We start from the raw sequence: 26,588 nt of genomic DNA, 5'->3' as shown, positions 1-26,588 counted from the left end.
CGTGAAATACTTTAGAATACAAAATAAAAATAATATTTTTGACACTTAGAAGTGTGAAGCAGAGGATGGAACACTTTTTTTAATCAGTGAACATAAACGAGCTTAAAAAGTTGCGTAATGTACACACTGTATAATGTATAGCTACTTCAATACCACGATACTTAAGATAGGGCAGCTGCCTACGCCCGTCCGCATGCACAGCTAGGCAGCAATGCTTTATGCCTGCCAAGTCGTCTTGTGCAGGGGCAGTTGGATGGGGCGGTTGGCGGCGGTATCTATGCATCGCATCGTGTTACGCTTACCCGAACAGACACGTGCCAGCAGCTGATGTTACTGCAGGCACAATGGCTCGCTGACGTATCCATCATCATAAAAAAACTACTTACCGGTGGTAACTTCTAGTAGTAGTAATAATAATAATAATAATAATAATAATAATAATAATAATCATAATAATAATAGAGTAATATAGAAGATTGGATTAGAAAAAAAAACTGAAACAGAAACATCAGAACACTCTCAGTTAGGACAACGCCCATTTGCAATTACAGAACAGAATGTTGCACTAAGGACTGAATGCACAACCTGTTTGATTTCTGTCAGCGATACGAGATTAGATCTTTGCGACGAGGAACTACTGGAAATCTATCCTGAAGAAGGATGAAATACACGGTAGCTGCAGTAGCAGTTGGAAACCAGGAGATCATTTCACACGTCACATCTATATGTAAAACCCTGGCACCAACAGAAAATTTGGGAACGTATGGTGACGTCGCCAAAACAGTCCATTGAAAATTAGGACAAGAAGATAGATTAAGGGGCGACTTTTCTCCGTACAATACATATGATCCTCTCACTGTTGGAGAAAATGAAAAATTCAAATGTTACTGCAACCGCAGCATAACGTCCCATACAACAATCCGTCGTAATCCAATTGACACCAATAAAGACCAATAAAGCTGAGCAAGTCACCTCCAGATCTCTATAGATGTTGAGAACGTCAGAAACTATGAAACCGATCGAGAAAACAAACTGTTTGAAGGACTAGTTTGGTCGATCAACCCAACGTTACTCAAATACCTTACGGAAGTCGTCAGGTCTTTCACTGTTTATGCCTTACTGAAACATAGCATAATAGTGTAGACTGTGCAGAATCAATGGTTGGACTAGTTTTTTTTCCCTTGGATGGAAAGATTTTTTTAAAATCCAGAAGGTTTACAGGCATGTTCCTAATACTTCATGAACGGTTTGAAATCCTGGTTGAAGTGTGAATGTACTGGTTGTAGACACGTGGCTGACGACATATGGATGTTTGGGTGTGGCCGTCAGTAGTGCTCGGATAGCCAAATGGTAAGGCGATCGCTGGCGATAAGAGGAAGATCCGGTTTCGAGTCCCAGTCCGATACAAATTTACATTGTTGTCACTACAGTATGCAGCTGATGGTTGTCCGTATTCGCAACAGCGAATACATTTCATGTACAACTTTGTTTCAAATAACAGCAGCATACCTATGCACAGTTGTCCGAATTTGATGAGAATGAAAAGGATACTACACAGTGCTGGCGGGCCTTCGAATTCGACTCATTCCTTGTTCTGTTGTGAAGTGACACTTCCGATGTAGCAGACACCGAATGTTCAACAGAAACGAAAATAACATTGGGCGTGCAATAAGTAAGCTTGGGAGGATCTCTAATGTTCTCCGTACACATAAGTGATTAATCAGGCTGAATGGCAGCACTACAGTATTGATCGCTGAAGATGTCGTTGTTCAAAGGAAAGTAGGACGGCGTGCTGAAATCTAATGCCGTCGAATTTTTTTTAGGTGAAAATTCTTGAAGCTTTCTAAACAAACACATATTGTTAACATTCTACATTTTTATTCTAAACGTTCACATATTTATTTCACACCATTGTCACCATGGTGACAAACACGTTTATCCCAAAACCAGTTTGTTGACACCGTCACTACAGAAAGTTCGACTTTGTTGACGCAGCCAACCTCGGCCTGCAACGCTTCAACACTATGAAAGTGAAGTCCTGGAAGGTGTTCTTTAAGTTCTGGATGGGACCAAGTCGGGACTGTATGGACGATGGTCGATGACATTGAACCCTACGCGGCGGAGTGTTGTCGATGTCGCAGCGCTCGTATCTGATCTGGCTCTGTCGTGCCTCAGCACAGGGTGTTCCACATGTGGACGAACTCTTCAAATTTGAAACTCGATTACATCACGCTGTTTCTCACGCACCGACATAGTTACGTTACACACCGCCATGCTACACACTACAATTCGGAGATATCTAGTGACAGAGGGTTGTAAATATGCAGACATGAAGAGTAAAGACGTAAGTTTTTAAAGTTAAATAACAAGTACACTGCTTTTTCCATTGATTTTTGTTTAATTCAGACTAGTTTTCACCTTATTGGGTCGTCTTCAGGAAACAAGTCACTAGCGCCTGAAACGGACACTAGTTCTCAAGGTAACAAAACTTTATAGGCAAAGATACAAGCCTCTTGCATAGAGTTTTGTGCATCATACTTGTTTCTTGAAGCTTAAATTACACTTTACGCAATGGACAATGTTAAGGACAATAAATAATTAAACTATACAATATTACAGCTTAAATGGTTATAACGCTAAAGTTTGTGAGGTTTTGACAGTAGATGACAAATTGTTAAAATGAGCACTCCTCATTTATGTTGTGCAACAAACATGTTTATAACACTGTAAATTAAAAATTAGGCAATGAACAGCATTATACACATTAATTAGAATACACTATCTTACAGTATTATAGGTTATATAATTATGATGTCATAGTTTGTGAGGTCGTGACACTAGTTGAAAACTGCCTAACTGAGAACTAGTAACTTATGTTGTTCAACAAACTTGTTTCACACAGAATGCAGTTTATGCAATGCACACTTGAGGAAAAAAACGTTTTACTGAAACGATCAATTACAGGTGAGCACATCCCCACTTTTTAAGCTTCACATGATGGAATCGACCAGCCACTTACCCACAAACCACCGCAATGACGCATAATACTACACAAAATTAACGCACAACAGAATTTCCTATACCTTACCTTGCTTACCCCACAAACTTCAACAGTATCACCTATAATACTGTAATATCGTGTTTTTAACCATGTACTGTGTTTAATAATGCCCACTGCATAAAATGTAATTTACAATGTAAAACAGGTTTTTTGAACAACATAAGTTACTAGTGCTCAGACAGTTTTCAACAAATGTCACGACCTCATGAACTGCAGCATCTTAACTGTATCACCTCCAACACTGTAAGTTTGCGTACTTTAATTAATGTGTATACTGTCCATTGCCTAAAGTTTAACTTAAAATGTTAAAAAACATGTTTGTTGCACAACATAAATGAAGAGTGCTCAGTTTAACAGTTTCTCAGGCAATGTAAGGCTCCACAAATTCTGGCATTATACCAACATTTTCCATCGTGTAAAGTGTAATTTCAACGTTAAGAAACAAATTTCATGCACAAAATTCCATGCAAGTGTTCTATATCTCTGCTTACAATGGGTTGGGGTTGTTTTGGGGAAGGAGACCAGAAAGCGAGGTCATCTGTCTCATCAGATTAGGGAAGGAACCACCCCGGCATTTGCCTGGAGCGTTTTAGGGAAATCACGAAAAACCTAAATCAGGATGGCCGGACGCGGGATTGAACCGTCGTCCTCCCAAATGCAGGTCCAGTGTCTAACCACTGCGCCACCTCGCTCGGTCTCTGCTTACAATGTTCGATTACCTGAAGAACGTGAGTCCGTTTCAGACGTTAGTCAGTTGTTATCTGAAGATATGGCGCAATACGCCGAAAACTAGTTGAAATGAACAAAAATCAGTATAACAAAATGGCTATACTTGTTATTCAACATTAAATGTGGAATTGCTCTATCAAGAAATGAGAAAAGAATCCAGAAATAAGATTTAAAATGTTAATAACGTTTGTTTTATTTAAGAAGCTTTAAGAGTTTTCACATAAAAAGATTCGGAGGCTTTACTTTTCAGTACGCCCATGTACCGGCGCTGGAAGGCTGGAAGGAACTGCAGGGATATTTGGACAAATTTTCAACTTTGTGTAATGTATGGCAGCTCTGGTTAAATGTTAACAAAAAATGGTTCAAATGGCTCTAAGCACTATGGGACTTAACATCTATACAATCATACTTAGAACTACGTAAACCTAACTAACCTAAGGACATCACACACATCCATGTCCCAGGCAGGATTCGAACCTGCGACCGTAGCAGCCGCATGGTTCCAGACTGAAGCGCCTAGAACCGCTCGGCCACTGCGGCCGGCTCAATGTTAACACATTCACGATAATGTCCACAATGCACAGAGAGAACCCTATTGTATCCCACGACAAGACTGTAGCTCAACATGTCTATAATTTGGACAGCGAGTTGGCGACCGGTGTGGTGGTGGTGTGTGTGTGTGTGTGTGTGTGTCACCCGCCCGCCCGCTGAGATGATCTGTCGAATGAAACAACCAAATGAAACTAGTCTTTGCGCCAGCGACAGCTGTTTATCGCCCCACTCTCCTGTTTTGAATGATTTCGCTTATTATGACGCAACCGAGTGACAAGTCTCCCAGCGCTACGACAGTTATATGAATCTTTTTAATCAGTCCCCAGGTTTCAGTGATCTGATCTACATACTTTATCAGCCATTCTCGTTATACAATGTGATTTTTTCCACCATGTACAAACTCTAGGGACTGATCGATCTGAGGATACAGAACAAAAAAGTCTAATGAACTAATGTCCGAAAATGCGTGGTTTCCTCGTTGCAGACCACTGCGGTCTAATATGCGCTGTACCACGCAGCCACAGTTACAATGTGTGCGCTGAAAATGGATTCCATGCGTCAGCGCATGCGTGTACGCGCCGTAGCATGTTCTGTCTCACACGTTCACATCGGCCAGGCTGCATAAGAACATGGGCGCTGCATACACGATACTTTTGAGATGGCCCCATAACCAGAAATCGGACAGGTTGAGATCCGGTGAACGAGAAGGCCATGCAACTACACGCCCTCGTCCCATCCATCGACCAGGGAAGACACGATTGAGATGCGTCCCGACGTTAACGGCTAAGTGGGCTGAAGCACCATCACGTAGCAGCCACAAACGATCGAGTCATTAATGTCTCTTCTTCCAGCAGGGGAGGCAAAGGCACCCGCAAGAACGCCGATAGTTCCGGCCTGTCAGGCGACTTGGAAGGAAGGCTGATCCCAAAATATGGTCGCCAGTTATCCTGAACCACACATTCCGCCTGCACCGATGTTGATGATTCGCTGTCCCAATACCATTGGGGTTCTCGTTACTATCCTGCAAATTACTATTAGAAATTTGAGGATACGATTCCGGTAACGATGGCTTCATCTGTGAACAGCACCCCTCGTGAAGAAACCGGTGAAAAAACTGCGGTAGATGTGGAAAGTCTACCACTAATAAGCCCTGCACACGCTGTAGGTCACAAGGGTAGTAACAATTGTCATGGAAAATGTTTCACACGGTCGTCTGGCTTATCCTGTACTGGCGGGCCAACTCTCTGGTATTGACACGGCCGTCGCCTTCCACAGTGTTAATTACATTTTCCTCTAAGTCTGTTGTCCGAACACTTCGGGTACGTCCTTCATAATTTCCTGCTGCCTGAAACGACACTGTCACAGACAAACGGCGAAACACTGTTGCAAGCACTGAACGCTGTCGTTGTTGACGCGGATAAGCGTCCTGATACAACCTCGCTGCCCGTCGCCCATTTGCCTTTCCGCTTGTGAACACCATGTCGGCAAGCTCTCGTTTCGAATACGGAACCATTGTGTACAACGCTGTATCACATTCACTGCAAGGTGAGTTAGCAAGGGAATTGAAGCGGACACAACATTAGCAATTACTATGACAGGAGAGGACGTATGACGGACAGTACCACTTTCTAGGACGAAACCACGCAAGCTGTAACTGTGGCTGCATGATAGAGCGCGTATTAGACCGCAGTCTCCGTAACAAATTATGACTGAATAAATGGTCCCTAGTATGAAAACCATGGCTTTCGAGACATAAGTTCATTAGATCCTTCTTTTCCATATCCTCTCATCGATCAATGCCCAGAAAAACCAATCTCTGGAAAAAAAAAGTCACCCTGTATATTAATCATGACTACGCCTGCCAATTTTTTAATACAAATAACGTATCTTATCTCAAGAGGAGGTGAATAAAATTTCTGAAACTGAAGTATTTTCATAATTTATGTATTTATTTACTTAACCGGGAATTATTCGTACTTCTCGCTTTACATATGAACTTTGGTTGGGTTTAAAAGGTTAATAACTGGTGCTATATTTAATTATTCTTATATTTAAATTTACTGAAGCTCTTTCTCTCTTCCCCTTCGCTTGCAACCGTCACCGAGACTTGTATACTGATATGACGTGAAAAGAAAGGATATGAGATACAATTTTTAACCCTTAACTCACGAGGTGTGGTCTCTCAGACCACGCGAAAATTTTCGAACTCGCTCTCCAAGGCCAGTTGTGGTGGAATGCCTCAATACTCCCCCTACCCTCCTTAAATTGCCAAGTCTACGATGTTTTGCTGTCGATTGCGTTATCGCCTTCTGTGTTTATTGTTGACATGTGTTACTGTTACGTGTTGGAGTCTCCTAGATCGCGCCTGTTTTCTTCAGTACGGTACCATACTGCTCAAAATGTGTTGGCACGAATGTGTCATTTGTAAGTTTCCGGAGTTTGATGAAACTGTTAAGTCGATCTATGGAGGAAGGTATCAGTGATACATATCAAGAAATAAACGAAAAAGACGAGGATTTTACATAAGCCAGTGATCACAGTTCTAGTATCGAAGAGGAGTATCATTCAGATGAAGAACTTCAGGAAAGTTGTGATGGGGATCTTTCTGTTTTTCAAATGTCTGTTAAAATCTACTGTGTTCTGAGTGGTGATAAAAACGTAGTTCCCAAAAATGAATGTCAATTTGACAGACTTTCTTTTTGTACTTGCTACAGAGATTGCATAATTTTTCAGAACTAAAAATTCAGTACTCTAACAGTGTATTTATGTGTACTATTTAAAAGAACCACACAAAATTATGTGTTTTGTGTGATAAATAGTAAAATGCTGTAGGCTTTCTTTGGTAAAATGAAATAAACTAGAAGCACATAATTTTGTGTTATAAATAGTAAAATGCTGCAATCTTTGATTAGTGCAATAAAATAAACTAGAAGCATTTAAACAACACTTAAACAACTGTAAAAAGAAATGTTATAAAACATAAATTAAAAATTTCAAATGATGGTTCAAATGGCTCTGAGCACTATGCGACTTAACTTCTGAGGTCATCAGTCGCCTAGAACTTAGAACTAATTAAACCTAACTAACCTAAGGACATCACACACATCCATGCCCGAGGCAGGATTCGAACCTGCGACCGTAGCGAATTTCTAATGAGTTTTGCCTTATATCTCAGTTTAAACATAGGGGTCTCAGGGACCCCACTTCGTGATACACGTTACAGAAAAGTCACCTCGCGAGTTAAGGGTTAAATTCTTTGGTGACTTAATTATTTGGTGACTTAATCACTTGCTTTTTAAGTGTGTACGATCGCTTGTCGGAAGACTTTTTTCCGATAAACGTTAATAACCATTCTCTAATTTTCCCGAATTTATTTAATTCATGCAGCTTTGTAATATGAATCATCCTTGCAGTGAGTTTATCGTAAGGACCGCTCTTTATCCAATCTCACGTTCTTTTCGATTCCCACGCCACTAAGCTTTTCGGCGTTCTGATTCAGACACAGAGTTCGACTATTAAGATAACGCATGTTCATTGACATAGACGAAACACTGAAATGAAAGCTACTTATTGTAACTCAATAAAAAGAAAACAACATTGACAGCAGGCGACAACGCAGTGCAGTCTACAATAATGATTTAACAATGCCAACACGGTCGCATATTTCCGCTCCGAACTGAATGCGCCGGACTGCGCCAAGTACGTTCATTTGCTTCCACTCAAAACAGTGAACGAATAATTCGACCAACACCTAGGACTACAACCGAATGCGACGACTGTTTACCCACAACCGACTGTTTTCGCTCGGCTGTTCGCACCAGCAGTGGGCAGGAGACGTGCGCGGCCGGCGGCAGCCCATCTCCGACAGGGGCTTCTTCATTTCCATCCAGTCGACAACGCCACAAAACCGTTCCGAGTACGCAGCAAAGAACCGTTTTCTTCCCCTCGACAAGTTCCACGAAATCGCGCAACTGAAAGCTACATCGCCACGGCACCAGTCACAATAAATACTACAAAGAAAGCAGATGTCTCACTGACGGGCTGTATCGCAAGCATGAAACTAACCTCAGAATGGGAGAAAGCAAAATGCGGGGCGGAACAAGGATCAACAGCCAGTGCTTTCTCGTTCTTAACCTAATTAACCCATCAGCACCGGATTCTCTCTTCTTAATCTGCATAAACGAACCCCTCATTACCTGCTAGAGCGGTTCGAAAACTGTAATATTTTCTGGTGACACAACCATTTCCAAACTCAGTTTTACCAGACACAACACAGATGACAGCTGAATAGGACTACAGGTGGTTAACAGCTAACATTTTAATTCTTCATCTCGTAAATCATTATGTCTTCATGTCAAACACACATAAATGGCCTGTTGGCAGCAGATGCAGGCCTTAATGGCCATACACTAAATCAAACACACCCAGTGAAATTGCTTGGGGTCCAGTTGGCTAACGACTTAAAATAGAGTGATCATACAAGCTAATCCAGAAGTTCATTTCAGCATATATATATATCACTCACTCACTGCTTAGGCACAGAGACAAGAATGTTTTCTTCCTTGTCCTATGGAATTTATCAACTGGTGTAGAGTACCTAAACAAAGTGAAGTGTTTATTTAGCAAAAGAGCCACTTGTATTCAACAAGCCTCCCTCTAATACACACCAAGACACTGGGAATACCGACAAGTTCGAAAGAAAATTAAAAACATATTTCTTAGTCATTATTTCTGCAAAAAAAAAAAACCTAGATATCTATATCGAATGACTGAAACGTTCTGTTAGCCGAATTACAACCAATAGTTGTCAATGTAAAGCTGTATGGCAAGTAGTAATGCACTGCAAACAGAGCTCTGTATTTACAGGAGGTAGTACACATTTTCTTTGGAAAATACTGATGCAGTCAAGGAAATACCAAACTACCAATAGCAAACAAAAAAAAGCAGCTATAGTATAACTGAGGAGGGGTTGGGTTGTTTGGGGAAGGAGACCAGACAGCGAGGTCATCGGTCTCATCGGATTATGGAAGAAGGGGGAAGGAAGTCGGCCGTGCCCTTTCAAAGGAACCATCCCGGCATTTGCCTGGAGCGATTTAGGGAAATCACGAAAAACCTAAATCAGGATGGCCGGACGCGGGATTGAACCGTCGTCCTGCCGAATGCGAGTCCAATGAGCTAGCCACTGCGCCACCTCGCTCGGCCTAACTGAGGAGGCACCAGCTTTCTTGCAAATTTACTCGATTAAATTTAGTTCACATAAGCAAAAACAGCATTAAGTAGTATAGTGAATAGTTACTACTGTTAATACATGAATCATTGTCGAAATAGGCAGCGTAATAACTGCGTTCCAACGTCGTCTATCTCACATAATAATGATGAGAACAAAGGAAGAAAAAATGAGGGCTGTACAAAGGCATATAATTTTTTTTTTTTTTCATTCGCTCAGTGCTTGAATGTAATACGATAAAAAAACTATATGCTTGTAAATTTAGATACGTCGACTCTCCACTTGTGCATATGTTTCATTGAACTTTGTTTTACTAATTCCAAGTTTGCACCTGACGATGGCAGTAGGCGAAACGTCAATAATGTAATTAATGGGCGCAAAAGAGTTTAAGCAATTTAAGCGGTATTATTCCCAAAAGTTCACAATGATTGCGGACTAATGTTACAATGCGTTTCTTTTATTAATAAAAGGATACATAACATGTGATGGGCATATCGTTTAACCAAACGCGTTTACAATAATAAGTGCGTGTCTAAAAATGCAAAAATAAGGCATTACACTATAGCAGTGAAACCAGAATATCTATATGTAAGCGTTGTCTAGCATTAAACTACAATTTAGGTAAACTAGAAATATTAGAAATGCCAATACTGGAGCCAACGAAAGCTGTGGTACATTGGAAATTATGGAGTATTGTAACGATAAAGTTTATCGAAACATAGAAAACATCTCAGAAGTAATGGCAATCACAACACTGGTATTTTCTGGTCAACCACACCGAATACAAGACAGGAGACGGACCAAAAAGATCTTTAAATATTTGCGGATTAAAGAGTGAACACATTAAATTTCAAAAAGATTGAAAAAAAAATAAAAGTAAAGTAAAAGGTGAAGGAACAACTGAGAGAGAAGTGTTTACGGAAAATATACTGAATATGAAAGGATTCTGAAGCAGGATTGTTAAAAACAAAAGTTCGTCTGAAGAAAAAACAGATAAAAAGAGTACTGAAAGTAAATAGAGCAACGAATAAGGAACTGAAAGTGTCAAGTGGTCCTTTGTTAGTCCATAAGGGGTAAACAATTTTTAGTGGATTTCAAATAATGGCTGTATTATTCCCTGTGTAATCTGCATAGCACCCTCCTCACCTCCCCACCCCACCCCGCCCCCCCCCCCCACACACACACACACACCAAAATATAGGAGCCACATTAACCAATATGGAAGTCAGTAATATATGTCAAGCAAACTTCGTTGTAAGTGCTAATTAAATTTATAAACAAACTTATATAACCATTGTTTCAAGTACACGACTAATCTTTTACTACGATAATGTTAGAAGCTGAAGACTCCTATGATCAAGGAAAATTTAATTATAATATTTTGCTAATTATTATAAGTATTTGAAATCCGTCTTTGCAATTACTGTAATTTATCTTATCGTACGGTTTTTTTTCTATTCACTTAAAATATAGTCGTTGGTAACAGTTTTGTCTGATCTGCGGCTTACCTCTGGAAGTTGCGTCCCTTGCATGCTACCCGGTTATTCCTGCGTTCTGTACTGATTGTTTTGGCCTAATTTCACTTTTGCTTGCAGCACTACACTTTCTTAACGTAAAACACGACAAAATATTGCACCACTAAGGATTATTTGCCTTGTTTTACTGGAGGTCAATAAGAAAAGAAAACAACCTAAAGAAACCAAATTGGTGCAATTTTTTGTCGTGTTTTATGTTGTGTAGTGCTGCAAGTCAAAGGGGAATTGGGCCAAAAGCTTCAGCGTTATGCGTAGGAATGCTTGGAAAATGTATAAGAAGACGACAGTCTCAGATGTAAGGGGAAATTACAGAAAAGTGGTACCACTGACCACGATTTAAATAGATAAAACTAAACGCTTATGGCAAAACCAATACGTAATTTTTTTGAAACTGGAGGTGAATTTTCAATACATTTAATAATTGTAAAACGACTACGGACACCATGGCCACAGAAATGGAGAATTCATGGCAAACACTCCACCAAGTAGGTTGAAGACGCCAAGGTCATGCATCCTCGAGCATTTTTTGCCACTAAGTTGCAAGAACACGTAGGTACGCAAGCAGCCCCACGTCTTGTCCTGGGCACACCAGGAGAGTCTTCTTTCCCGACAGAAAGTCTGAGGTGGCGTGGCGCTAAAGCACTTAACTCATCACTTGGAGGAACCGACCACGTATCCCAGTCCAGGCGTACAGGTTTTCCCGTCCACAAATCACGTAAATTGCAAGGAGGGATGGTTCATTTGAAAAAGACGCTGTCGAGTTCTCTCTCCTATTCTTGTTCATTCCTAGCATGTGCCTTGTCTCAAACGACCATGATGTCTACGGGATGTCAAACCCCAAATTGCTTTTCCCTTTGTCAAGCCAACACGTTTCTGATACAACTAAACAGCTGAAATGTTCCGTTTTGGTTGCGCACAAACTGTCCGATGATTGTCCCCGAGTGCAATACACTTGTTACCACAAAATCGTGACGTACATCTCCAATGATATAAATAAATGAAGTAATATTAAATCGTCCTTTAGTTCCGAAAATGTATCACAGCTCGTTACCGGATTTGAAAAAATTCATTAGTACAATTATGGAGCAGTAATTTGTTTTTAAAAAAATTAATATATGCACACTATTATTAGTACTCCTGCGTAGAAATTCACAGTACAACCCCCTTAAAATCGACAGGTAAGCAATAATATAACACTGTAAAATATAAAAAGTCCCAGAATACAGGAATGTTGACTTAATATAGTATTTTCAAAAATTCTAGTGAGGAAAACTGAAAAACTCTCAATCAACATTTTAAACGGATATCAAGACGAGTTTATAAATGGTAGAGCCAGCTCAGAACAAATAATCACCTTGAAATTTGTAATCCGACTCAAACTACTGAACTCTGAAGACATAGTTGTAACATTTGCGCTTTCCAAGAACGCATCTGACTCGGCTGATAGGGAAGGGTAGACAAAAGTAATCCGAGATTTTGGTGTTAAAACTAAACGGCAAATGTAAGCCGTGAAACGATTACGGTCGCAGCCCAGAAACTAAAATTCATGGGTGAAACTTCTAAGCCCATTAAAATAAATACAGGTGAAACACAAGGTGATGGCTTAGCTCCAGTCCTCTTCACCAGTGTATTAGAAGTAGTAAGATTTTGGATTGAATAATTAATATAAATATTACCAATAAAAATGGGAAAAAAGAGTGTTTTAGAGTAAACTACCTGGCTTTTGCAGACTGTTTTACTGTGCTATCCGAAAATCTAACACATGCAGAAATACAAACCAATCTTTCCGAAGAGACAGTCATTAGAGTGGGTGCAAAGAAAACCAAATTTATCACTAACATAAAAAACAACAAAGAACTGGTCAAATGGAAAAGATCAGGCTGTTGAAGTATCTAGTAGAAACATTTACAGGAAGTGGATTAGAAAAATTTCCGATAGATGAAAGGATACATAAACCAGCAAGGGAGGGCATACTTAATAAAAAAAAAAAAAAAGATATCAGGAAATATAAAAGTAATGCATCATAAGAGAATAGTGAAAACACACTGGTTCTACTCAAGTGAATGTCTTAAACTGAATTATAAATGAGACAAACGAGCAACTGTGGAGAGAAGAATCGTGAGGAAAATTTTGGCTCCAATATGTAGCACAGAAGGCTGCTAATTAAGCAGCGATGAATCAAGCCAAAGAGTAGAAAAAAATAACATAAATCTGGGCATCTGTTGAGGACTGGCTCTTTACCCGCAACTTTCCTCGCGCACGCAAGCTATACGTAAGTAATTAACTAACTAACTACGTCCAAACAGGCGTCCGAAGGCCCATCGGTACCGACCGACCGCCGTGTACCCTTAGGCGACAGGCGTTACTGGATGAGGATATGGAGGCGCATTGGTCAGCACGCCGTTCTCCCGGCCGTTGTCAGTTTTCGTGATATCCAAGGAACGTCTGAAGCAATTTCAACCAAATTTAGTATATACAAAACTCACCCTTTTCATAAAAATGCTGTGGGAGTAAGATACTCCTTTTACCCCTAGGGGTGGAGTGGGGATGAGAAGAGGTTACCCTGACACAATTACTAGCTCACTGTAGTGCTCACTTTCGCGACCTAGTTGATAACACTGAACAACACGAATACGAGACAGATTGTGTTTCATAACTTTAAAGTATACCAAGTCAACTAAATATAGGAAAGCTATACCAACAGATTGTTTTCGAACATTGTTACATGTAACCCCTTCTCATCCCCACACCACCCCTAAGGGTAAAAGGAGTATCTTACTCCCACAGCATTTTTATGAAAAGGGAGAGTTATATGAAAAGGGAGAGTTTTGTATACAGGGTGGTCCATTGATAGTGACCGGGCCAAATATCTCACGAAATAAGCATCAAACGAAAGAACTAAAACATTCATATTTCTTTACGTACTGCACGAATATGTAATAAAAAATGGGGGTTCCTATTCTTAAAAAAAACGCAGTTGATATCCGTTTGACCTATGGCAGCGCCATCTAGCGGGCCAACCATAGCGCCATCTGGTTTCCCCCTTCAAGCTAGACAAGTTTCGTTCTTTGTAGTTTTTTCGTTTGACGCTTATTTCTTGAGATATTTGGCCCGGTCACGATCAATGGACCACCCTGTATACTAAATTTGGTTGAAATTGCTCCATACGTTCCTGGGATAAAAGGATATCCCATGAACGTCTGGAGCAATTTCAACCAAATTTAGTATATACAAAACTCACCCTTTTCATAAAAATGCTGTGGGAGTAAGATACTCCTTTTACCCCTAGGGGTGGTGTGGGAATGAGAAGAGGTTACATGTAAAAATGTTCGAAAACGATCTGTTGGTATTGCTTTCCTTTTTCACCCCCAGCCCCACCTCTGTGTAAGGTAGGTGGATTTTGCACAACAAATCACCAAACTTTCATCGTAATCAGATGACTGGTATACGAACGCACTAAAGACGGAGAACAAACTATTCGTTTTTATGTACTGGATGAATGATAATAGGCTGAAAAAGGAGAATTTCACGTGTCTCTGAGAAGAAGAAAATTAACAACACTATGGATCCGAGAAAATAACGCGGATTTAGAAATACACAACACGAAAAGAAGAAGGAAGAGGAGGAGAAGAAGAAGAAGAAGAAGAAGAAGAAGAAGAAGCCGAGATTTTTCAGAAGGAAAATGTTAAATTTGGACGTATTCCGAGGCATAAGCAGTAAGAGAACTGGTGTGAAGTGGTATGGAGAGGAAAAGAGAAATTTGACGGAAAGGTAGAAGAATGTTGGAGGAAAAGAAAAGAGAAAATGGGGAGGCATGAAAAATGTTTCACGCAGCAGCAGAGTGCGCGCTGCTTCGAAACTTCGTAGCAAATTAAAACTGTGTGCCGTATGGAGAATCGAACGCGGAGCGTTCGCTTTTCGCGGGCAGCGCTTGCTAAAGTGCATAGCTCAGCCGCTGGTTTATCACACACTTTTTTTTAATTTGCCACGAATTTTCAAATGAGGAGGAGCTCAAATGGTCATGTGGTCGCTATTGGCCTAACTGGAAGGAAAAAAGTTATCAGTCGAAAAAAAAAAAAAAGAGTTATGCCACTTCATCATGACGGAAGCGCCTCGAGGCCATTACATCGCTCGCCGGGTCCATGGCGGTCAGGTTGGCAGTGCAGATCGCTCGCCGCATCTTAGGCAAGATGGCTTCGCCGGTCGTTGAGGTACCGCGCATAAAAGTGGAATTGGCAATCCGCCTGCGTACACGGAATAATACCTTTAAGCAATCACACTGGGAAGATCTCGGTAATGACAACACTTGCGACCTCGGGCAATGGCATTAACACCTCAATTTGTGACGCAGTGCACGTAACCGACGTAGAGGCAGGCGACTGAGGTGGCTACTAGAAACGGCACGGGCATGACTGGCTTGAAGACTAAATGCCGCCGGCTGATCCCGCAGCCAATGGGCGTCAAGAAGCCGCAATGCGTGGAACTGTCAACTCGACTTCACGCGCTACACACGTGCCAACGACTGCCACCAATGGTAGGCAAATGGGGGCGGCGGCAGACGCGGTTGGGCGGAGCCAGGTGCGTCGGAAAAAAGCGCCAGAGGCGGCGCTGGCGCCGATAGGTGGCTATAAATAGTGGCGTCTCCGCGCGTCGCCAAAGATGCTGGCGCAGTCGTCACGGCAGCGCGGGCCCGCCGCGCCACACTCGGTAAGTGTTCGCGCCACGAATACGACCCGCCCTGTGTCGTTACACGCCGCCACAGACGTCTGCGACGTGTACCCATCGAGTTTCAATTACGATAGCGAAAAAAATAAATTTGCGTAATTTTTTGTTTGTTTGCAGGTACACGTCTGCTAGTCCGGGTACGTACTGAAATTCCCGCGCCATAGTACCGTAGCAGCCCGTTAGAGGAACCGAAAGGAACTGTCGCAGCCAGTTGAGAAAGCGTTGCGAGGTGCTGTAACACGTATTCAGAAACAGTAGAAACGTTGCAGCTATGTCAGGCCAGTCCAGATGTCTTCTTTATATGTCAATACTGGCATGACACAGCTGGAACACTTTCGCTGCCGCTGAAAACGAACTCTACGTCGTTGTCCACTATCTGAACGGGCTACGCTATTTTATTTTGGCTCCTGAAGCGGGCTGCTGCGGTACTACGGTGCGGGGATTTCAATATGTACCAGGACTGGCAGACGGGTACCTGTAAACAAAAAAGTAAGTAAATTTATTTTTTCCATGGTGATAACGGAAACTTGAATCCTACTCCTCGTACTTAGGTACACGTCACACTATAAACACCAGATGGAAGTTGTCAACCGCTTCGTTACCACCCTTTCTGACTCTTCTACCTAAAGCTGTCGGCACACGGACCGTGCTGTCGAACGTTAACGTTGAGCGTGCCAAGTTCAACGTGCTGCTGAACGCTCAGGAACGATGCGACTTGTGCATACGGTACGTGGACCCCAAAGTGGTATACGCGATCGCAACGCACTCCAGCGGCAGTTGAGGAATGTTTCTAGTTCGTAAATCACACTGTTTACTCAACGGGCGCGCGTAAAATTCCCACGTTAGCTCTATTAAAACGCACATTTCCTTCATCGTCCACGAAAAGGAAAGTACCACGTCTAATCAGTAAGGACACAGGCTTATAAAAGTTCCATTACAAACAGTGCGGTACAAATTTGAAATATTTCTCCGCATAAGATAAACATTATTTCGTCATTCCCACATTTTAGTAAAACCCCAGGGTCGGTCTTACTTGATCACTGTTCCTACCCAGTAGCAGAATCTTTGCAACATGTGAATTACGAAGCGTAAAAGGAGCAAAATATCTTTATACAAGTAGCGCAAGCTGTCCTGCAGATTAAGCCAATAGTACAAAGGCACCCCTCAAAAAAAAAAGGTGAACTTATATTTACATAACATCAAATATTATAGTATATACTTATATTAAACTAATAATAAAGTATCAGAACCTAATAAAAACGCGAATGTTAGGAAAAAAAATTTGGAAGTGTTACGACGCGAACCACCGCCCCATCAAAAACTCATTATTGGATAGGGACGCTACTCACTACGCTAAACCAACAATACCCCTGCACCTTTTCGCATTATCTTAGCCATTAATAAAAACGGTAATCGTAGGTAATTATGTTACTAATTGAAATTTAATTATAACAAATTGCACCAAGAACAATGCGTTTTGGGTGGATCTTCAGTGTCTCGCTGCCTTCAAATAGCCTACTCTCATAATACGCAAGTTACAATAATTCTTTGGCTTCGAATATGGTGTTTCTCATTAATTTATTGGATCGAATCACACAACTAACAACGGGTTTTCCAGTGAATCTCAATTTGCTGGTGGTCAAAAACGACATATATACATATAGGCTTGAAATGAATGCCAATATGGCGCCTCACAACTCTTTACTGAAGGGAGACGGCGTGCGTTTGACGTAGGTGGCGTTGTTCCATCTCATTGGTCAACGCTCGGACGCACGCTCAGAATATCTGATATGTCGTTTCCTCTTCCAACAGGACGGCCATTCCGTCTCCAATGACCTCACAGTCGACGAGATGTTACCTTCCTTAGTCGCCTGTTTTCATCTTGGGGAAGAGCAAGAAGTCATGCGTTCAGAACGACGGTTGGACAAAAATTGTAATCTTGTCTTCAGTCAGAAAATTCCTGAATAATGTAGCCCGTATAGTACTCGCTCATGGTCATGGTGGAATGCGTAGTCTTCATACCCCACTTCTGTGAACGTTTTCCCATGTCTTTCCGCAAACGTCTTAGAACATCGCGATAGAACTCTCTACTAACCGTCTCGTCAGTGGAGACGAACTGTTCATAAACAACCTCGTCTATGTGTTTCCTGTCCCAGTTGAAGGAGGATTCTTCCATTGCAACAGTTGCTGCTCGTGTCGCGGTCACTGCCATAAAATCAACTTTCGTCACCAATGAGAACCCTTTAAAGAAGGCCTGGATCTTCTTGAAGCAGCTGTGGCACAAACTTCGGCGCGCAATCCTTCTTGCGTTCGTTTCTTCTGGCGATTACGTTCGCACGTACCACAACTTATTCCCCAGGTGTTTGCAGGTCTTTGATCTGTCTGTCTACGATACTGGAAAACCAGATCCCTCATTTTCCGAACTTGTTCTGGTGTGATGCCAGCTGACGGCCCATCGGAACGGAACGTTCATCAACCTCATCAGTCGATTTTTGTCGGTTTTTGGAACGCTCGTGCCATTCGAAAGTTTGTCTGACCTAAAAGCTTACTTCAACATTTGCTGCGTTCATTCAGCAGCTTTCCCAGATTCACCAACTTGTCAAAACGCATGCGCTCTCAGAATCTTCAAAATAAGCCATTATCCGATTCATCAACACACTTTTCGTAACCTCTACAATAGGTGTTTCAGCAATTCTGTGCGCACTCGTGATGACTAAACACAGACGCGAGGTCGAAGAACGAATATTTTTATTTCAAACACAAGATTTTTACTGCACTATTTCTTTATTTACTCGTAGAAAAACAGTTTACACGAAGAGCTCGTTTCGGCAATTTACCATTATCGAGTGTACGTCTTAGTTGGTATGACGTGGTCCATATGGCGTCTTGGAGCGTAAATATCGATTGCCGCTATGTTATTATAGGATCACTTTATTTATGTTTTTACCTTTTATTTGCGTGATTTTGTGAAGTTATATTCTGACAGCTGTCAAAAAATAACTTTACATGATCACACAAATAAAAACTAAAGATATAAATAAAGTGATCGTATCATAACAAAAAGGTAACTGATTATATCCAAGATGCCATATGAAGCACGTCATACTAAATAAGACGTACACTTGATAATGGCAAACTGTCGAAACGAGCTCATCGTGTAACTTGTGTCTCTACGGGTAAATACATAAATAATGCAACAAAAAACTTGTACTTGAAATAAAATACGTCGTTCTTGGACCTCGCGCAAGCTGCGGGCCCACTGGAAAGGAGATTGTTGAACACACACGTGGGGCGTCGTGCGTCTTTCTTTTGGCTCTGTTTTTCTTCCGTTAATCCACCTTGGTTTGTGTCCCAGACTGACAACACCCAATAGCCACAAACTGCTCAGTATAAAGTGCAATGGCGGAAAACTGAACCTGTCAGCAGTATAACCTAGCAGTTGAAGAGGCGCAAGGACGGTGAGAGACAAGAAGAAGAGGAATAATCATACTTAACGATCAGGCTGTACCATACCCTCTATAAAGTAATCGGAATCTAACGTTAAAAAACAAATCGTAGGTACCGTCAAGTCCGAGCACAAATGGAACCGATGATGAAACTTCACTAGCACGGTTTTGAAAATATCGTCCGCTACATTTGTTTCAGTTTGGAATTTAAAATTTTTGCCTCTGCATATGGCTTTATTAAATTTATGCTTATTGAAGCTTTTCTGAGTGAGCAACCGCCATACTCCTACCGGGCACCATAAGCTACCACCCAACAACAATGGAGAGTACAACAAATGTCCCACCAGTCTTCCTTACGAGCGCCTAATGCAAACTGAGTAAGAAAATTCCTGCAGTAAAACCCTACTCGAAATCGGGACCTTGTCATCCGCGGACTGTGCTGATACAGAAAGACCCATCCATGACCAACCATGACGTCAGATAAATCATAATTGTGGAAAAAACCAGCCGGTAGTGGCTAAGCCATTTCTGTGCGACGTCTTTTCTTCCCCAAGTGTAAGCCGAGCAATATGCGTAGGGAAGCTCGTGAGAAACGTAGGCTGTAGAAGAGAGCTCCTGAAGCCACGAGGACGAGACGTGATTCGTGCCTGGATGCCTCAGCTGTTAGGAGCGTCGTCCACGATAGCCGAGGTACTGAGTTCATAAAGCTTTAATCTGGCGCAAAGCTTGAAAATAGTGCACACCCCACTGCAGAGAAAACGATATAGAAATCGTTCGAATGAGGGTTTTATAAGTCACTTCTTTCATGTCCGAATTGCATTTCTTTCTGTTTCCACGAGTACATCCCTCTGCCCTATGCTTTTGCAAGCTTATTTTGTTCGGAAAGCTTAGCTCTAGGTATTTTACTGTGTGATTGTTTCCAATGATTGATCTTTCCTCCTGCTTACGGGAAATACGTTAAACTCGCATTTCTTTTCCTTGAGATTCATTTGTCTGTCACTGTATCCATTGTGCCTACCACGCAGGTCTTCTTAAAGCTGTGTGCAGTTTTTTGGTGTTGCGTGCGAGATCACTTGGAGCTTCTACCGTTATCCGACTGGATACCTATTGACATGCGGTTAATGGTAACAACCCTGCGACAGTTCCTTAGAGTGCTGACGCCCAAAAATTTGTCCCCATCCAGAATGACGGACTGAGTTCTATTTGCCAGGAAGTCTTCGCCACAGTCACAAAGTGAGTAGAAAATTGTGTCAGCTCGTTTTTTGTTCACAAGGACCCGGTATGGAACTGCATCCAGTGCTTTCTGGAAATCAGGAAACACGCGACCTGTGTACCATACCAATCGCTCTCGACTATTTCATCTGAAACTACAATATCTGAACAAAAATATTTGGACACACATGAGATGACGATGATTGATTTGTGGGGCGCTCACCTGCGCGGTCATCAGCGCCCGTACATATTCCCAATCTGTACACAGTCCAATGTAGCCACTTTCACAAATGATGATGGAATGATGAGGACAATACAAATACCCAGTCACCGAGCAGAGAAAATCCCCAACCCGGCCTGGAATCGAACCTGGGATCCCGCGATCCAGAGGTAGCAACGCTAGCCACTAGACCACGAGCTGCGGACTGGGCACCCATTAGTGGACATTAATATGACAAGTGTCTTACCCTTTGCCTTTACGACGGCTCGAACTCCGCTGGGGGCATTTTCGGTAAGGCGTCTGGTGGAATGGCAGTACGTTCGTCCTCAAGCACGGAAATCAGAGAAGGTAGTCATGTTGGACGTTAGGGACTGTAGTCGACGTTCTAACCGCCCGACATGTGTTCGACTGGATCCAAGTCGAAGCAGGCCAATCGATTTCAGGAACGTTACTGACCACAAACCATTGCTTCACTGATGCTCCTTTATGAGAGGGTGGACTGCCGTGCTGACACATATGATCACCATCTCCGAACTGTTCCTTTCCTGTTCGCAGCACACAATGCTCTAAGATGTGTTCGTATCCTTCCGCATTTAGCGTCTTCTTAAGCGCAATAAGGAGACTACACACAAATCACATGCAGGAACACCAGCAGCTCCGTACTTCATTGCTGCCGTCACACATGATGGAAGGTAACGATCTCCAGGCTTTCGTCCAACCCAAACCCTTCCATGGCCTGCCACAGGGTGAAGCGTGATTCATCATCCCAGACCACTCGTTTCCAATTATCCACTGTCCAGTGGTGTCACTCTTTAAACGACCTCAAGGGCCGCTTATTATTTACTGCAGATATGTCTGGCTTACGAGGAGCTGCTCGACCGCTGAACCTGATTCATTTTAACTTCCTACACGGAATTACCGAGCTATCTGGACTGCTGGTAACAGTTTGGAGGTCACAAGTGAATTCTTCCGCTGACTGCATGCAATTTTTACAACCGCTCTTCGCAGTATTCGACGGTACCTGTCCGTCAGCGCATAGGGTCTGTCTGGTTTCGGTTTAGCTGTCGTTTTTCCCTCTCGTTTCCAATACTTATTGACATCACCAACAGTTGATTTAGACAGTTTTACAAGGGCTGAAATGTCCCTGATGGATCTGTTACTCATGTGACATCCAACGAGTAGTCCATGTTCGAAATAACTGGCTCTACTGACCGAACCACTCTGCTGTTACAGCTTGTCAACTGACAACACAACACTTCCCCAAACCTTTTAAACTGGTGGTCAGGGTCGTAACATCAGGCGGCCAGGTCCGCATTACACAGGGCGTCCGGATATTTTTGACGACACAGTGTATCTGATTTAGGCAGTCAACTGAGGTCGTACTAAACGAGTCGCTTGTGCATTCTCCTGCAGTGGAAGAGCTCTCCTTGTCGTGGGCAGTCGTCTCACACACGCTACCGTATCTAGTGTACTAGAGTTGATCAAAACTCAGCCAATGATCGACAAAACTGTACTATTCACCGTGAAAACAGTGATGCTTATTACATGCATTTTGATGTGACAATTCTGGGATATATCGCTGTACCATAATTAATAGCGAAAACTGAGACGGGTGAAAATATACTATAACAGAAGCAAAAACGCGGCTAGTTAATAAGGGCCCGCACATGAGCCGTGTGAGAGAGAACTTGGAATGTGGGGTTACGCGCCACAGCTGACTTAAATATGAAGTAGTGTCCTATTCAGTGCAAACGTATTTTAAATGAAAACTTTTCGATTAAGTCCCCCTCTAATTCGACTCAAATTTAACACGTCCTAAGTCAACAAGAAATGCAAAGCTGCTTCATGAAGTTACATGTTACAATTCGCAGTATACTCGTTCCGTTAAAGGAACTGATACACGTATCGTCCTCGCGTTTAGATGCAATACTGCACTCTTCTCTGCAGTGAATTGCGTGTTATTTTAATCATCCCCGAATTATCTCTTAAATCTTCACACGATTGCACAGTTTTCTCCTCCGGTTCTTCAACCGTATCAACAAGAGTGCCCTACATTTCACTTTAGAGATGATCGTAGCAACAAAAGTCCAGAGAATTGAAGTGAGGTGACCATCGAGGGCAAGGAACAGACTGTGCTCAATCTATCCATGTTAGACCATAGTGGAGCGTTAGATGTTACCTTACACCAGCAGCAATACGTGCTGGTACCCCATTATATATCTATAGCATTCCCCAAACATGGATCATGACTCAAATTCGAAACCAATCAGATTGGGACTTCAGAATGAGTCGTGCTTGGGTAGGTCAGACGGTCAGAGCTCTTGCCCGCGAAAGGCAAAGGTTCCGAGTTCGAGTCTCGGTCCGGTACACAGTTTTAATATGGAAGGAAATTTCAGATGGGGGACTTGATTGAGAGGTGAAAATTTCAAACACGGTTTATAAAGGGCGACGAAAAGTTTCCAGAACTTGTGTGCCAGTTCACGCAAAATCGCCTTAAACAGTGGAGGCAATCATCCCACCGACGCATCAGATTCAAGATACCGTTTGGTATAACACCGTGTCCTGCCGCATATCCTCGTCCAATAGCAATCGTCGCTCTTTCAAGGCCGTTTTTAAGGGACCAACCGCGCAATAATAGTGAGAGGTCAGGACTACCGTGCAGGTGCTCGAGTGTGTCACACTTACGACCTTTGTGATGTAGAGACGTGCGTTATCATGGAGTGGCAGCACGAAACTACGCGCAAAATCGCACAACGGTGGTTTTCGACAGACGTGCTGCCTCATACACATTCTCCATTCTCCGATGAATGTCTACAGGTGTCTGTCCTTCGGCAGCCAAAAGAATAGCAACAGCACCTTGGTCCTATTTAAAGGCATTTGGTAATAACGTCGCCATAGTTCAGCGGTCATAGTTCACCTTTCCGCGTTTACCGCACGCACGTCGGAAAGGCACAAATCCGTTGCCTGTATGTCGGTGCTTGCATACCTACATAGGAGTCGCGCTGCGCTGCATATACGCCGCAGCAACGCCCTCAAACGGATAATTTTTCGTCACCCCTTACACTAACGACGACGATACGAAGGTATGCTGAAAAGTAACAAACGGTTTTAACATTCTACATCTATGTTCTTCATAGCTACATATTTGCAGCCCTCTACCGCTAGACGACTCCAAATTGTAGCGTGTAAAATGGTAGTATGTAACGTAGCTATGTCGGTGCATGATACACAGTGTGCTGTAACCGACTTTCGTAAACGAAGACTTCGTCCACACATGGAGAACCTTCTCCCTCAGCATGACAATGCACGAGCCCTGCGACATCCGTGACAATCCGACGTCCTGGGTTCACTGTCAACGATCATACTCTAAACAGTCCCGATTTGGCCCCATTCAATTTTAGTCTATTTTCAGAATTTAAAAACCACCTTCGATGGCATTACTTTGACAGTGCTGAAGTTTGCAGGCCAAGGTGAGGTACTGGCTCCGTCAACGAAGTCAAACATCCCACAGTGACGGTATCAACAAACTGATTTCTGGTTGGGAGAAATGTGTTCGTCGCCAGGATATCAATGTTGAGAAATGAGTATGTAGACGTTTAGAATAAAGATGTAGAATGTTAATAACGTTTGTTTTATTTAAAAAGCTTTAAGAGTTTTCAGCTAAAATAATTCGAAGGAGGCATTACTTTCCAGCACGTCTACATCTACATCTACATTTATACTCCGCAAGCCACCCGACGGTGTGTGGCGGAGGGCACTTTACGTGCCACTGTCATTTCCTCCCTTTTCTGTTCCAGTCGCGTATGGTTCGCGGGAAGAACGACTGTCTGAAAGCCTCCGTGCGCGCTCGAATCTCTCTAAATTTACATTCGTGACCTCCTCGGGAGGTATAAGTAGGGGGAAGCAATATATTCGATACCTCATCCAGAAACGCACCCTCTCGAAACCTGGCGAGCAAGCTACACCGCGATGCAGAGCGCCTCTCTTGCAGTCTGCCACTTGAGTTTGCTAAACATCTCCGTAACGCTATCACGGTTACCAAATAACCCTGTGACGAAACGCGCCGCTCTTCTTTGGATCTTCTCTATCTCCTTCGTCAACCCGATCTGGTACGGATCCCACACTGATGAGCAATACTCAAGTATAAGTCGAACGAGTGTTTTGTAAGCCACCTCCTTTGTTGATGGACTACATTTTCTAAGGACTCTCCCAATGAATCTCAACCTGGTACCCGCCTTACCAACAATTAATTTTATATGATCATTCCACTTCAAATCGTTCCGCACTCATACTCCCAGATATTTTACAGAAGTAACTGCTACCAGTGTTTGTTCCGCTATCATATAATCATACAATAAAGGGTCAACGACATTCTCAGCAAACAATGTTGTAGTGCTGCTAGTCCTAGCTGATTAATCGGTTGAGTGTATTCAGAACATTGGAAATCCTAAGTTTTCTTATTGCACGCCCAATGCTACTTTCGTTTCTGTAGTACATTCCGTGTCTGCCACATCTGAAGTGACACTTCACAACATAGTAGGTGAGTGAATCGATACCACAGGCGGCTCGTAACCATAAATTCCTTATCATCTCGCAAACGGATATTTGGTGGACCCACGTTTACTTGAAAGCTTTTGCCTGTATTATTGCATACTTAACCTCGCGTCAGTTTTCGCTACTAATATGGCACACCTTGCAGAAGTGTAGAGGATAAAGAAATCTAAAATAGTCCTCCATAAGCTCTTTAACAGAAATATTTCACTGTGTAAAAATTCTTTGCCAGGGATGATACCTATCAAGAAACAAATGCCGTTGTTAGTACCGTAACGTTACACGTAATAGAGACAACACAAATCTCAATCAACTTCGCGGAGAAAGACAGACAGACTTCGCGGAGAAATACATGTTTCTCAAAGCATTCCCGTTGCTGTCATAGTTATGGAATTTCATGTTCCGTTTGATGCAGAATATCTAGTGCTGCATTCACCACAGGACAGGAACTCGTGGTGCTTCGCACGTCTCGTATTCTTTCCCCACGTAGGGCTCATGGGCTTCGAGCAGCTGATTATCCCTGGATAGACGGCCTGGCGAAAGGGTTCCTCACGCAATGCTGTGGCAGTCCTACGCACTGAAAGGACGATTAGGGTTCAACGAGGTCATTAGACATGGAGCACGAGTTCGGTTTGCAGCAGGAGAAGAAAGGAAACGCTCCACAGTCTCCCTCAGTCGGTTTAGGTAGAGAAAGCAACGGAAAAACATTCTGGGTAGCAGAACGACCTGGACCGGCTGTATGTGAGCGTAGTCTCTTAAAACCGCACCATTTCGCCCTATTTTATTCTAATATATGACAAATGGATGTTACTCACACATGTGCTGCGAGAATACAATGGAAAGACTGAATGGTACATTACAGTATGTTGTTGTAGCTGTTGTTCTATTCAGTCAAAAGACAGGTCTGAGGCAGCTACCCACGCAGGTCTATCCTGTGGAAGCCTCTTTAACTAGTGCAAGCTACATCCATTTGAATCCGCCTACTGTATTCAAGCCTTAGTCTCCCTCTACAATTCTCATCCCCGTACACTTCCACCCTTTGCAAAACTGACGATCCCGTGATGCCTCAGGATTTGCCCTATCAACCGATCCCTTTTTATAGCCAAGATATGCCATAAATCTGTTTTCTGCCCTATTGCATTCACAACCTCTTCATCTGTTAGACGATTTACCAATATACCGTAACCTTCAGCATTCATCTGCAGCATCACATTTCAAAAGCTTCTATTCTCTTCCTTTATGAACTGCTTGATGTCCACGTTTCACTTCCGCACAAGGCTACATTCCACATGAATGCCTTCAGAAAAGACTTTCCAACATTTGAATTTAT

General features: G+C 42.5%; 2 protein-coding genes across 2 annotated transcripts in view; one reads left to right on the top strand and one right to left on the bottom strand.

Annotated features, from left to right (window-relative positions):
* LOC124802640 (RNA-binding protein 42-like) overlaps positions 1-26,588 on the bottom strand; it is a 342,201-nt gene that overhangs the window by 135,970 nt on the left and 179,643 nt on the right. The gene's annotated exons all lie outside the window — the stretch shown is intronic.
* LOC124802641 overlaps positions 15,763-26,588 on the top strand; it is a 42,882-nt gene continuing 32,056 nt past the window's right edge. The window contains exon 1 of the mRNA XM_047263544.1: positions 15,763-15,811. Within this exon, the coding sequence (XP_047119500.1) occupies positions 15,764-15,811 (48 nt within the window). The 5' untranslated portion in view covers position 15,763. The remainder of the gene's footprint in view (positions 15,812-26,588) is intronic.

The sequence above is a fragment of the Schistocerca piceifrons genome, chromosome 6, assembly GCF_021461385.2.
Source record: "Schistocerca piceifrons isolate TAMUIC-IGC-003096 chromosome 6, iqSchPice1.1, whole genome shotgun sequence".
In the NCBI taxonomy this organism is placed as follows: domain Eukaryota; kingdom Metazoa; phylum Arthropoda; class Insecta; order Orthoptera; family Acrididae; genus Schistocerca; species Schistocerca piceifrons.
Note: the sequence above shows the minus strand (reverse complement) of the source record. Positions and strands in the feature narration are given on the sequence as shown.